This window comes from Narcine bancroftii, chromosome 4 (genome assembly GCF_036971445.1).
Source record: "Narcine bancroftii isolate sNarBan1 chromosome 4, sNarBan1.hap1, whole genome shotgun sequence".
Lineage (NCBI taxonomy): Eukaryota > Metazoa > Chordata > Chondrichthyes > Torpediniformes > Narcinidae > Narcine > Narcine bancroftii.
In genome coordinates, this window is record NC_091472.1 from 15,935,298 (window position 1) to 15,950,599 (window position 15,302).

Sequence of the window (15,302 nt, forward strand, 5' to 3'; positions counted from 1 at the left end):
AAGTTTGTCAAACAAGATCTTCCCTTTCTAAAACCATGCTGTGTCTGCCTGATTGAACCCTTACTTTCCAAAAGTTTCACTATTTCATCTTTAATGACGGCTTCAAGCATTTTTCCAACTACAGACGTCAAGCTAATTGGCTGATAATTTCCAGTCTTCTGCCTACATCCTTTCTTAAAAAGTGGCGTGACATTTGCTGTCTTTCAGTCTGCCGGGACCTGCCCAGAATCCAAGGAATTTTGGTATATGACCACCAATGCACCAACTATTAACTTCTGCCATTTCCTTCAGAACCCTTGGATGCATATCATCAGGACCAGGTGATTTGTCTGGCTTTAGTCTCATTAGTTTCTCCATCACTACTTCCATTGTAACAACTATTTTATCAAGGCCCTCCCCAACATTTGCATCCTTAAATCCACACTTGGACATGCTGGACGTGTCTTCCACCATGAAGACTGACACAAAATATTTGTTCAATGCCTCAGCCATTTCCTCATTTTTTGCTACCAGTTTTCCTTTCTTATCTTCCAAGGGTCCTATGTTAACTCTGGCCACCCTCTTCCGTTTTATATATTTATAAAATTTTTTGCTTTCTGTTTTTATATTTTTTGCCAATTTACTTTCATAATCCTTTTTCCCATTTCTTATTACCCGCTTTGTAACCCCTTGTTGTCTCTTCCAGTTTCCCACTGCTCTTTGCAGCTTTGTACACCTGCGCCTTCAATTTTATACTCTCCTTTATTTCCTTTGTTAACCACGGTTGATTTTTCCCTCCCTTGCTGCCCTTTTTCCTGACCGGAATATATTTTTGTTGAGCAGTACAAAATATTTCTTTGAAAATCTTCCACTGTTCCTCAACTGTTTCATCAATTAGCCTGTGCTGCCAGTCCACTCTGTCCAATTCCTCCCTCATCCTATGGTAGTCACCCCTGTTGAAGCATAATATATTAGTTTTAGATCTAACTATTTCCCTTTCTGTCTGAATGAGAAATTCAATCATACTATGAGCGCTATTTCCCAGATGGTCTCTGACTATTACATCATTTACTCTACCTATCTCATTGCACAACACGAGATCCAGGAGAACATTTTCTCTTGTGGGTTCCTTAACATGCTGCTCAAGAAAGCTATCGCGGATGCATTCTATGAAGTCCTCTTCCAGACTCCCACAACCAACTTGATTTTCCCCATCTATGTGGAAGTTAAAGTCCCCCATGACGACTGCCGTATCATTATTACATGCCTCACTTATCTCTCTATTTATTTCCTGTGCCACTAAACTATTGTTATTTGGTGGGCGATAGAGAACACCCACCAATATTATTTTCCTTTTGTTATTCTTTATCTCTACCCAAATGGACTCAACATTATGCTCTTTAGATCTTATATCATCCCTCACTACTGCCTGGAGCTCATCTTTGATTAAGAGTGCAACTCCACCTCCCTTACCTCTTTGCACCACCTGATACCCTTGAAAGTTTAATTCCCATTTAGGGTCAACTTGTAGCCATGTTTCCGTGAAGGCTACCAAATCATAGGCATGGGTACCGATTTGCGCCTCAAGTTCACTAACCTTATTTCTAATACTACGGGCATTCAGATAAAGTGCCCTTATACTCTTTGTCCTTTTAATATCTAGTGACTTCTGTAACCTTTTTTGATTTTTCTGCCCACTATTTATCTTTGTAATTTTCTTAACACTATCATTGACCCGAAAACTCACTGCACTATCTGATTTTTTACTTTCTCCTCCCAACATTACTTTTCCTATTTTACTTTTCCTGGCCATTACTTTATCTTCCCTACCCTTTTCCCTATCACTCTGGTTCCCATACCCCTGCCAAATTAGTTTAAACTTTGCCCCATTGCTGTACCAAACATACTTGCCAAAATGTTGACACCTTTTGGAGTTAGGTGCAACCTGTCCCTCTTGTAAAGATCATGCCTTCCCCAAAAGAGATCCCAATGATCCAAGAAGCCAAATCCTTGCCTTGTACACCAGCACCACAGCCACACGTTCATTTTCCTTATCCTTACATTCTTTTCATCACTTGCATTTGGAACAGGTAGTAATCCCAAGATCACCACCCTAGCGTTCCTGTCTTTCAGCTTTCGTCCAAGCTCATTGTAATCCCTTTTCATTACCTCCTCCCTTTTCTTGTCAATGACGTTTGTACCCACATGTCCCAAGACATCAGGCTGCTCTCCCTCTCCTCTCAGAATATTTTGGACCTGATTTGTGATATCTCGCACCCTTGCACCAAGGAGGCAGCACACCATGTGGGTATACTTGTCTGGCTCACAGAATCTCTTGTCTATACCCCTGACAATGGAGTCCCCAATAACTACTGCATTTCTCCTTTTCCTTTTCTTTTGCACCACTCTGCCAGGCTCATTGCCATCGACCTGGTGCCCGTGGCCATCTTCTGTCCGGTCATCTCCCTCAACAGAATCCAACACAACATAACTGTTGCTGAGTGCGATAGTCACTGGTGGGCTCTCCATTTTTCTTGCTTTTTTCTTTCCTCCCCTGATGGTTTCCCACTTACCTGACACAGGTTCTGGAGTATTTATTGCCCTGAAAGTTGAGTCGATTAACTCCTCACTCTCCCTTAGAAGCCGCAGGTCATCGATCTGCAACTCCATATCCCTAATTCGGTCCTTTGGTAACTGCACCTGGTGCAGATGTGGCCATTTGAGAGGGTGGAGGTCACCCATTGTTCCCACATCTGACACCCAGTACAGAGCACTAACCCCATTGGCATGACTCTGAATACGAAGGCAAATAACTCAGCTTACCTCTTTTCCTTGCCTGCTTTCGCCGAAGGCGCTCCTCGCTGGCCGTTCCCTCCCCTTTCACTCCTTTTATTGGCCCCTTGACTAATTAACCCCATCACTTTCACCAAGCTCCTCCTCCTCTGACTCACAGCCGAACCAAGTAGGCCCAAGCCTCGGTAAGCCCCCGACTTTAATAGCTTACCTTCTCGTCACTTTCAACAAGCTCCTCCTCCTCCGACTCACAGCCAAACCAAGTAGGCCCAAGCCACGGTAAGCCCCCGACTTTAATATCTCGTCACTTTCAGCAAGCTCCTCCTCCTCCGACACACAGCCCGACTCTCTCCAAGCTCCTCCTCCGACTCCCAGCCGAACCAAGTACCCTCATCATTGGTCGCCGAGAACTCCTCTGAGATATCTCAGGCCCTGGCACCAGGGAGGCAAGATACCATCTAGGATACTCAATCTCTTCCACAGAACCTAATCTGATTTCTGAATGGACAATGAACTACATGCACTACCACACTTTCTCTTCTCGGCACAAATTAAAAAAAATTATACAGCAGCAATTTTGCCCCCGTAATGCTTCTGCAAAACAACAAATTTCATGACATGAGCGCAACAATTCTGATTCTAATATCTTGCTCACCTCGGCCAGGTTTCACAAGTCCCCTTTAAACTCAGTGGAACCCATTTCCCATGTTCCTTTAAATTCAATGGGGCTCCAATTCCCACATAAATAAATGGTATTAGTTTAAAAATTATTTCTAGAATACATACCCATCTTCCACATTAAAATATGTCTCATAATAGTGCTTGGTGGGATACCAGTCCAGCATTAGTTGTTGACCCAGATTATAGAATTCTTTGGTTAAAACATGAGATAACTGTTGGGCAAAAGCATACATCAGTTCAAAAAGTTTTAAACAGTGAATTAGCACAAAATTTTGTTGCCTTTATTTAAGTGATCAGGCATTCTCTTTCAGTTCCATTGAATCAAACTGTCAGAGAATGTAGGTGATCTGTTTTATGTATTCTTACTGTCATTCAGCTTGTCCATGAAAGTTACTCCTGTTATATTTAGATTCTTACAAAGCCGGAAAGTGCCCAGAGTCAATTCTCTGGCAGCTTTACTCTTACCTAGAAAAGTGCTTTATTGTTAAAGAATGACTCTTGCCATACAGGCAGTTCAAAATTATGAACAACTTAAAATAACATAATTGTACATACCTGTATTTCTTTTCCCTCACCCATTGACACCTCCCCTTGCTTTAATACTTCCTGTCTTCCCTTTCCTTTCTTGGTACTAAAGCAAGATTTCAATCTGAAACGTCAATGTTTCATTTCCCTTCAGGGATGCTAGCCGGCTTGTCAAATTCCTCTAGCATTTAAAAAAAATTTCTAGATTCCAGAATCTGCAGTCTCTTGTGTCTCCATATTTGCACTTTTCTTTCTATCAAACTTGTCTCCATTCCAAAAGGGATATATTTTACAATGTCTCTAAACAACTATCTAAGGGCTGAAAAAGGAAATTTATGAGCTCCTCAGAATCTTCGCAAAGCTTTAGAGGATGTTAGCAAATAAAAGCAGAGGTGTCTTAGAAAAATGTTGATAAACTTCCAAGTTCTTTTCAGAACTTGAGAAAGTGGATTACAGACAAAATACTTTTGAACTGTAATCACCGTTGTCATGAGCAAAACATGGCTGCTAATTTTGCCACTAGCCAAGCATCCATTTACATTAATCCTGTTATTTTCCCTATATTCCCATCAACATCCCTCAGATTCTACCTCTTACCTACAAACTCGGTATAATTTACAGTAGTCAATTAAATTAACCTCTTTGTCTCTGGGATGTAGGACAAAACCAGAGAACTGGGGGAAACCCACATGGTCACAGAGAATGCACCAGAGGTCAGGATTAAAGCCTGACAATGAACTCTAGAGGTCTCTAGAGCTCGATGAAGCAGCTCCTCTACCTGCATCACTATGCCAGACAAAATACTGGCAAGGACAGCAAGTTAACTCATCTGTCCTTTTCAAAACCATGCCATGGAACTTTTGGTCCACCTGACAAGTCATATGGGGAATTAGCTAAATTGCAAATGTCAAGGCAGCATCTCCAGCAGCATTCTTTCAGGGAAAGAATGCCAGCCAAGGTTTTTGACTGAAGTTTCTAAATTAAGATCAAGCTACAAATATCACCCCCCCCAAAAAAAAACTCTTGCCAAGCAAATGGGGCATATTGTGCAATACAAAAAGTGCTGAAGAAACTCATCAGGTCATGCAGCATCCATGGAAAGCAATAGGTAGTTGCCATTTCAGGCCTGAGCCCTTCAGGCATATTGTCGTAGTTTAAAAGTTATCTTTAATAAGAATTCCATTGCTATTGACAGAACCAGAGGTGTTCTAAGATGCATAGCATATTAAAAGGCTGATCTCTTTCCCCTGATATGGAAGAAAATTGGTACACAACCAGTTATAAACAGAAAGGGAAAATGAGTTAGTGAGGGGGAGGGGAGTAGAATCTGGAACAAAATACAATTATCCAATCAAAAGCATTAACACTTAAATGTGATACTGAGTCTGAGGGCTTTGTTCATTCAAGTTATATTCAATGTTTAACAGACAATTTTTGTTATTTTGTTTTCATCATCCACATTTAGGAATAAGAAGATATTCCAGAAGTCAGACACTAATACTTACCACCTTCAATAAAATAAATCAATTTGACTGTAGTAACAAAGAGAGATCACCCCAGTGATTGCAATAGGAAAAGTCATTGCTCGATCTTCCTCAACTGCTTCCTTGTAGTTACTGAACAGCTACTTCCCTTACTACAGTATGGGTTCCATCCAAGTAAAGGACCTGTAGGCATGATCTTCACTGCACACAGATGCAAGGGGAATGCAACTAGCAGTGCCAACCAGTTTTAGGACATAAAAGCCTTTGTCTGCTGAGGGACTGTGGAACACCCTCTTTCAAATTGACTACTCACATAAATTTAATTTCCATTTTGTTTGCTTCTTAATGTTGAGATCTGTGATCCAAACCAATGGGTCTGGAAAGTCTATTTCACACATGTGAGACTTCATCATTACCTCAATAGTTTTCTCAATCTTGCTCACTCCAGTAGTACACCTTACTTGCTGTTGAGTAAAACTAATCTGAAGGACAGATGCGAAACTGTTCCAACTATGATGTGTCTGTTACAGTCACTCTACTTCAATTGTTGAACACTAATACGCAGATCTCAATTGCATTGGGATGCATTTGGAGACTGAGCTCCAGGGCATTATCAATGAATCATACAAGAGGATGTGCCTTTCATTCAACTTCAACAAATATTTTTACAGTAGTATTTCCCTCTGCCTTCCAAAAGTAAAAGAGAGATCTGGAAAAGCTTAGGCCATTTCCTATATGTCAGGAGACACCTCTCAGTGAAGGTGGATGAGATTTCAGTGGTCTTCACTGCACCAGCAAAGCCATTGCCTGTCGAAGGACAAAGTATTTGAAGATCAAGATCTCAAACCTGGCATAAAACACGTAGTATTTTGGGCAACAGTGATCCCTGCTTTCTCATACACTTGTGATACCTGGACCACTACTAACAGGCATTGTAAAGATAACACTAAACAAACAAAATTCCTCCAGACCCACTAGCAGGATAATCATGTCAATGACAGTATCTCCTATCAGTCCAAAATCCCTAACAAAAACAAAGGAGCACTGCTGGAACTGCTGCAATATCAGGGAGAGTGGAGATACAGCATTGCTCTGATGGTTCAAATCGCCTGGTTCATATGCTGGGTGTTTTATATAGACTTTAAACATCCTGTTAGAGGAACAGATGGTGTTTGTAAGTAAAATCTTGTTACTGCAAGGTCTGTGCCCAAGATGCCAGTGCCTGTACTCAGCAGCGGCCACAAGGGTTTGCAGACTCCAGGGGAGCTTCGGACCAGTGCAGGGCACCAGAAATGGGTAGAAACATGCCAGTTGAGAAGAAATAGATTATTCTACAGGACAATGAGATGGCAGCGGACAACAAGGGGCTCAGCGGCTGAGGGAACCACACAGCCTGGGGCTGTTGGCAACTTGTGATCAGAGGTGCCACATGGGTTGTGAGCTGCTAGAGACTAGTTCATATATTGGAGACGGGATTCAAGAGGGTGCTGAGGGCAAAAAGTGCTCTCAAGGGCCTCAGGGGCAGAAGACTTCCTGATCACGTCAGAGGTTTCGATCTAGAGCTTGGGTTGCTGATGAGATGAAGCAGAATCTGTGCGATTGCAGACGCTGCAGGAAGTGAATCCAATGGTTAATCAGTGCCTCTGAAGGATCATTCTTTTGCTTTTCTTTCTCTTGTACAGAAAGGAGCTCTGGAATAATATGTGGTGATAAAAGGAACCTTGGGCAACCTAACAATGAGGCCCTAATTATACAGTTGGCTCTGCTAGACATGATACATCACTCACACACCCAACACCAAATGTCTGAAACAGACACTGTTCTGAGTTCTATCATGTGAAGAAAATACCAGGTGAACAGATTCAAGGATGTCATGAAATCTACAATACCCCCACTGATATCTGTTATGTTCTTGTCCAGGATAGCTAAGAGTAGGAATGCATGGGATGGCACGGAGAGCTTCAAGTCCATGCACCAGAAGCACACAGAGGCTCAATGTGAATGAAGAAGAGCACATCATTTCATAAACAACACACCCACTTGTTCTGTCATCCATCTTTTGCCCAATCCCTGGGTCCCATGTTGGGCTCATCAGTCTCCTCAGTACCCGAACAGACTGTCTAAGAAATAGTAGATAGAGGCCACAAATATCAATGACTAATGTATAAGTGTTATCCCCATCAATTAAATAAATCAACTTACTGTTCACACATCAATAATGTACTATATTCTTACCAAAGATGGCACTTCAGCTTTATTATTCAACTCTGCAGAAGAGGCTTTTTCAGGATCAAGTATCCAAATTCTGAGTACCTATTTAAAATATTTATGATTACCAGTAAATAGTGTCTGAATTTAAAATTTATTTTATATAGAAGCCCTGAACACAAGTGCCAAATCTTCACCTATTCATACCAATGCAGATGATGGACTTAAATTGTCCAATGACAATTAAATGTTTTTTCGCAACATGGTTGTTTCCGAAATGCCAACAATTATTGCTAATGCCCAAATGCCCTGGTGAGTTAGTGAGGAAAATGCAATTGAATTTCATGGGTAAATGACTAAGATTTTCATTATTGGAGGTGGTCACCACCTGAGACTTCTGTGACATGATTTTCTCCTCATGTGCCATGGCTGCATATTGTCCAAATCTTGCTAAATGGAGTCATTTTGCAACTTTTGTAGCATGCAGGCTACGCAAAATGTGGAGTATGATTGATACACACACAGTCAAGTCGAGCTCGAAGACTGATTTATTGCACTGCCAGCCCTGTTTATATTCACTCCCTGCATCTGACAGCAGAAGTGATGTTATTGGAGCGCTGGCCTCCAACTGGCAGGCGTTCCTGTCATTGCCCGCTATTTCCTGCGGGAGGTCATGCAGGATGGCCACTAGTCCCTACAGGGCCCTTGCTATTGCCATATTTGCCAGACACTTTGTGAGCCGGGTTGCGACTTGGTTTGTGGGCCGCTACATGACCCCTGCCCCCAGAACCGGTAATCGGATTGTCCAATGCTGCTTTGGGTGGCCTACCTCTGAGCCATGGGGCTGAATTTCGACTGGCTGGCTAATGTCTATGTGGGCTAGTTGAGGGTGGTTTCCTCTGTCGGCAATGTCCAATATACATGTTGACCCCTCGTATGGCCATTGGAAGGGGTACTCGGTGTGCTCCCCTTTACATAAAAACCTATTCACAGGTGTGAAAGTCCTTGTGGACAAAATTTGGGCTGGCTGTGCTGCGGGGGCTGTTGTGGGGGGGAGGGAGCAAGGAAACCCAGTCTTTCCCTCTGCTGTTTCAGTGCAACTGAGAGGGTTTCTGGATCCTTGGCAGCAGCCAAGAACTCCCCCAGGATTATCAAGTGTGCACTGTAGACCATTTCACTACAGAGGCATTGAAGTCCTCCTTCGGCGTGGTGAATATCCTCAGAAGGACCCAAAGCAGTTCATCCACCCAGCTGGGTCCCTTGAGCTGGCCTTCAGGGCTGTTTTTAAGTGTCTATGGAACCATTTCACCAACCTGTTGGGCTGTGGGTGATATGCAGTGGTATGGTGGAGTTGGGTTCCAACAGTTTGGCTAGAGCAGACCAGAGCCCTGAGGTAAACTGTGCTCCTATCAGAGGTGAGATGTTCCAGGTGTTGATTAGTACCCTGGCACAGGTCTCCGTGGTTGTGTTGGCCATCAGAACCACCACCGGTTACCACATGGAGTGGTACCTCACCCCACGGGAAACCAGTAGTGACCCCACGATGTTGACATGGATGTGACTGAACCTACACCACGCTGGCTCAAAAGTCTGGGGAGGTCCTTTAGTGTGAGTTTGCACCTTGGACGCTTGGCAGTGTGCAGGTTTTGGGGCACTAACTGACCTGTTTGTGGAGCCCGTGCTAGACGAACCTGATGGGCACCATCTTTAACGTAGTTCTAATAGTCAGATACATCAGGTTGCGCACCACGTCAAAGACCTGCTGTCTCCATGCTGCCATCACGATGCGACAATGGAGATGTCACAGAGGGGTGATGATGACGTCCTCAAGCCACAGTCCTGTATGCCAGGTCTCAGGGTCGTCATGTTGTACCCTTGCTGAATAGTCTATGCCCTGGGACAGAGCAAGGATGGATTCAATAGCGGTACGGGAGAGTGCATTGGCCACCACGTTGCTCTTGCCGCCGATGTTTGGTTGTCTGAAGTGAATTTGGACACATAGGAAAGATGCCTCTGCTGCCTGGCTAACCACGGGTCAGACACAGTGCAAGGTGAAGGTTGGTGGTTTGTGGTCCGTAAAGATCTTGATTATCTACCTTCCAGAAAGAATCGGAAGTGCCTGACTGCCAGGTACGGTGCCAATAACTCCTGGTCAAAGGCGCTGTATTTAAATTCATATGGCCAAAGGTGCCTGCTAAAGAAGGCCAGGGGCTGCCATTGCCCATTGATTAACTGCTTGAGGACCTCTCCAACTGCTGTGTTGAAGGTATCCACTGTGAGAGCGGGTCAGTGACACCGGCCTGGGGTGAACTAGAAGGGTGGCGTTAGCCAGGGTATCCTTAGCCTTCTGGAACACCTCTGAGGCTATTTCATCCCAGGCAACCTCTTTATACTTCCCGCCATGAGCGCAAAAATAGGGTGCATGATCTGAGCTGCTGCCAGAATGAATTGATGGTAGAAATTAATCATAACGGCAAACTAGTGCAGCCCCTTTGCAGTGTGAGGTTTCATGAACTGCTGAATGGGCTCCATCTTCTCGGGCAGTGGTTTCACCCTGTACCTGTCAATACAACGCCCCAAGTAGTCAATTGTGTCCAGCCCGAATTGACACTTGGTGGGGTTGATGGTCAGCCCGAACTTCTGCAGGCAGGTGAATAATTGTCTGAGGTGGGTCATGTGCTCTGAACAGTTACAGCTGGCAATAAGGATATCATCCAAGTAGATGAACGCGAATGTGAAGTGCCAGCCCACTGCATCCATCAGCCGCTGAAAAGTCTGAGCAGCATTCTTAAGCCCAAAGGGCTACCTCATGAATTCAAACAGGCCAAAGGGGGTAATTATATTGGTTTGGGGTATGTCCTTGGAGTGCACTGGGATTTGATGATAACCCCTGATTAAATCGACCATTGAAAACACATGTGCCCCTTGTAAGTTGGCGGTAAAGTCTTGGATGTAGGGCATAGGGTATCTGTCCAGTGTGGTGGCCTCATTAAAGCATCAGTAATCACCATGGCCTCCACCATCCTGCTGCCTTCAGAACCATGTGCAGGGGGGATGCCCAGGGGCTGTCCAACTGCCACACTATCCCCAACTCTTCCATTTTCTTAAATTCCTCTTTGGCGAGAGCAGATTTTTCAGGGGAAGGCAGCTCGCCCCGGCATGGAGTGGGGGCCCATCGGTGAGGATGAGGTGTCTTACCCTGTTCTTTGGTTCCAAGGATAATTATAGCACCATGATTGCAGGGAACTCCACCAGGATGTTTATGTAGGCGTTGCTGTGACAGTTGAGGTGGGGGGCTGGTAGTTAGGCTTCCCCTAGGGGCAATGTCTGAAAAGTTCTGTCATTCACCAAACGCTGCTCCTTTAAGTCTACAAGCAGGCAGTGGGCATGCAGGAAATCAGCTCCTAGGAGTGACTGCACCACTGCCATGACAGTGGAAGTCCACTAAAATCAGTGTGGCCAGCAAATCAAAAGGGCACGGTGCGGGTGCCTTAAGTTTGTATAAAGCTGCTGTTCACTGCCCTCAGTGTTGGGCCCAGCTTGGCATTCCAGGTGTCATAGGCCGTGGGGGTGGGGATGGGGAAGGACATTTATTTTGGCACTGGTATCCACGAGGAACCATATGGAGGAGGCTGGCATTAACAACAGTTGGCCATGCCATTTCCCGGAAATGCAGAGGGTTGGCAGAATCAATGAGCCACACACCCCATCATTGATGATAATAGCAATTTGGCTAGGTAGGGTGTGTTCCACTTGTTTCTCCATCTACTGTGGCCTTGTTGCCAGCTGGAGTTGGGGCTTGGCAATCTGTTCCACCGAGGTGCCTTTTTTGGCTCTCCAGAGCACGTCCGACCGGCCTGCGACTTTCCTCGGGTCGCTGAAGTCCTTGTCTGCAAGCAAGAGTCAGATATCCTCAGGCAGTTGCTCCAGGAAAATCTGCTCAAAGAGCAGGAGAGGCCTGTGCCCCTTAGCGTTAGGGCAGATGGGGCTCTGTTACCCCAAACCATCCATGTGCAGCAAACAAGTGGCGTGCTTCCACCGTGATACCCTAAAGTATGGATTAATAGCTTTGAGGGCACCGTATTTGCCTTGATCCAGAGGCTGCCATAGGAAATCGATAACCCTCACTGCCATGTCCTGGTCGAGCGAGCTCACTACGTGTTAGGAGTGTCTCGTCATCAACCATCAGTCGAGGGTGGAACTGAGCTTCAGCCTGTTCGAACCACATGTGAGCTCCGACATGCAGAACGTTGGCAGCAGTAGCGAGACCACGCGGAGACCTGCTTGGTCGGTCTTCTTCAAGTCCAACTGCCGGTTAGACCTGCCAGGGTCACCAATGTAGTGTGCACTCTACGTGAAATGTGGAGTAAGAACAACACACAGTCGAGTAGAGATTGAAGACTGATTTATTGCACTGCCAGCTGTTTATATTCACTCCCTGCCTCTGATGACAAGAGTAACGACATCGTAGCACTGCCTTCCAACTGGCTGGCGTTCCCATCATTGCCCACTGTGTGGGAAGTCATGTGAGATGACGGCCATTGGTCCCTGCGGGGGCCTCACGATCACTGCATTCACCAGACATTTTGTCAGCCAGGTCGCAATTCTGTTCGCGGGCCGCTACGCTCTACGCATTTCTGGTGAGACCACACTTGTGTTCTGTTCTGGTCACTTCATTACAGGAAAGTTGTGGAAGATATGGAGATGGTGCAGAGGAGATTTACCAGGATGTGGCCTGGATTGGAAAATAAGTCTTATGAGGCAAGGTTAGCAGAGCTAAGACTTATCTCTTTGGAGTGAAGAAGGATAAGAGGTGACAATAGAGGTCTACAATATTCTTAGAGGCATAGATAAGGTGGACAGCCAGCACCATTTTCCCAGGACAGGAATAGCAAACATCAGGAGACATCTCTACAAAGTGAAGGGAGGAAATATTAGGGGAGAGTTGTGGGCTCCTGAAATGCCTTGTCAGAGGTGGTGGTGGAGGCTGAAACATTAGGGGCATTTAAGAGACTCTTAGGCACATGAATGAAAGAAAACAGAGGGTTATGAGGTAGGAAGGATTTAGTACTATTTTCTCTTTTGTTAGGTATAAGTCAGCACAACATTGAGGGCTTTTATATTCTATGAGGCATACACAAGTTCATTTACTAAGAAATTATGTATTGGGGCATCATCAACAAACATCCTCATTTTAGTAGCAGCTGAAGATGACTCTCCAATATCACTTCACACTTGGATAATACACAACAGGATAGCTGATGGTTCAAGTTGAGACCCTGTATCAGGATTGTGAACATAGTGGAGGGTAAGGTAGGGGAAGGGGTTGAAAGGTGACAAGTAGGAGGTTATAATCAGTCTACCTCCACCCACCTGGTTCCAACTTATCCCATTTTTGTCTCCCTCTTTATTTGTTTCTACCCATCATCCAGGTGATTTCAACTCCACCTCATCTAGCTCCATCTTCCCATCATCCCTCTCCTCACCTACCTCTTATCTCTTTATATTAAGGGTGGCACAGTTAGCATAGCGGTTAGCACAACACTCTTACAGCACCAGAGATCGGAACTGGAACTCGAATCTCGCAGTGTCTGTAAGTTTATACATTCTCTCCGTGACTGCGTGGAATTCCTCAGGGTGCTCTAGTTTCAAAATATACTGGGGGGTTGTAAATCATATGGGTGTAATTGGATGTAAAGATTAAAACCTTGCGTTTTTTAACTCTTAGTTAATTTTGTGCCTGTCTCTTTAAATCAGAGGTCTCAAACTCAATTTACCCGGGGGCCGCTGGAGGTAGAGTCTGGGTGAGGCTGGGCCACATCAGGTTTTCCACAAGAAAAGCTCTTACAAAAACATTCCAATGTTATCAAATGTCTTTATTTTTATTTTTTAACACAAAATAAGATGAAAAAAATAAATAAATTAACAATTCATAAGAAAAAAAATAAAATCAATCAGTAATAAATAAATAAAATGAAAATAATAATAATGAAAATAATAATAATACAGCAGATATAGAAGACTGAAGAAACCACATATAGTTGCTGACTGGAGAAATGTAATTATTATTATTCAGATTCAAATGTCTGTATTAATAGTTCTTTAACCTTTAACTTTCTGGACATGAATGGAACATTGAACATTAACTGTTATGTACATGTCTTTTCTGCCTACTTCTTACTGCTAGAGATCTGGCAGCGCTTCCTCTCGCATAGCCGAGCCACATTTGGCTTAAGGAAGGAGACAGTTGAGACCCTCAGTAGGGCTTGAAGATGCTCGTCAGTAAGTCTGGACCTGTCCTTGGACTTATTGAAGTTCAAAGTAGAGAAGAGCTTTTCGCACAAGTATGTGCTCCCAAAAAGACACAGGGTCGGCTTGAACATTCTGGAAAGCTCAGGGAAGCTGGGGGGAAATTCTCTCAAAAATTGCCCAAGTTTGTCTGCTTTTTCACTTACCTCCCTGAACTTGGTTTTGAGTTCAGAGTTGCACTGCAGGTCAATGAGCTCCATTTGAAGCACAGGAGGGGCATCTTGCACATCAAAGGAGAAGGGGTCTGCAAAAATTTGAAATGTAGCTCTGTGCATCTTGAAGTCTGCAAATCTGTGATCAAATTCCTCCTGTAGCTTCAAAATGACATCCACATACTTCTCACCACTGAATGGTGTGCCTGAATCCATGAGTGCCTTGCATGCTGGGAAATGGCAAAGGTTTGTCTGAGAAAGCTGGGCTTTCCATAACATAAGTTTGGCAGAGAATGCTCTCACGTTGTCATAGGCAGCACTGACAAGTTGCCCCTGGCCTTGTAACTTCTTGTTCAGTACATTAAGCTCATGTGTAATATCAACAAGAAAAGCTAAGTCCATGAGCCATTTGGGATCACTTAGCATGGGAACAGCAACCCCATCTTTCTCCATGAAGGCTTTCACTCCGCTCTCAACTCAAAAAGCCTCTTCAATATGTTTCCCCTGCTGAGCCAACATACCTCGGTGAAGTAGAGCACATCCCCATAATCTCACTCCATTTCCTCTAAAAAAGCACAGAAAATTCTGTGCTTTAAGCTCCTGGATCTGATTTGGTTGATGCATTTCATAACGACAGACATCACATTGTCAAACTTCAGGCATTTGCTGCAAAGAGCCTGCTGATGGATAATGCAGTGGAGAGCAATGGCCTCCTCCACACTCTCCTCTTCCAGTTTTTTTTTAACAAGTGCCACCAGTCCATTTTTCCTCCCTGTCATTGATGGCGCTCCATTGGTTGTTATTCCAACAAACCTCTTCCATGGCAAACCGGCATTCTCAATGGCATCACACAGCTGGTAAAATATCTCCTGAGCGGTGGTCTGGCCATGCATTGGAATTACTGTGAGCAATTCCTCTGTGACTTCAAAATTGTCATCAACACCACGAACATAGATTGCGAGCTGGGCAGTGTCAGTGATGTCTGTGGTCTCATCAAGAGCGACTGAGTATACACTGAAACATTTTGCTTTCTCACACAGTTGATCATAAACGTCACTTGACAGGTCAGAAATGCGCTCTGCCACGGTGTTGGCAGAAAGGCTGATGTTGCTAAACTGACCTTTCTTTTCTAGACAGACAATACTTGCAGCCTGTAATATGCACTTTTTGA

The 15,302-nt window shown here is 44.3% G+C and overlaps 1 protein-coding gene across 1 annotated transcript in view; it reads right to left on the reverse strand.

Moving 5' to 3' along the window:
• LOC138762346 (cation channel sperm-associated auxiliary subunit epsilon-like) overlaps nucleotides 1–15,302 on the reverse strand; it is a 210,417-nt gene that overhangs the window by 174,262 nt on the left and 20,853 nt on the right. Inside the window, exons 8-9 of the mRNA XM_069936115.1 lie at nucleotides 7,698–7,775; nucleotides 3,559–3,665 (exon numbers count right to left, since the gene is read on the reverse strand). Of these exons, the coding sequence (XP_069792216.1) occupies nucleotides 3,559–3,665; nucleotides 7,698–7,775 (185 nt within the window). The remainder of the gene's footprint in view (nucleotides 1–3,558; nucleotides 3,666–7,697; nucleotides 7,776–15,302) is intronic.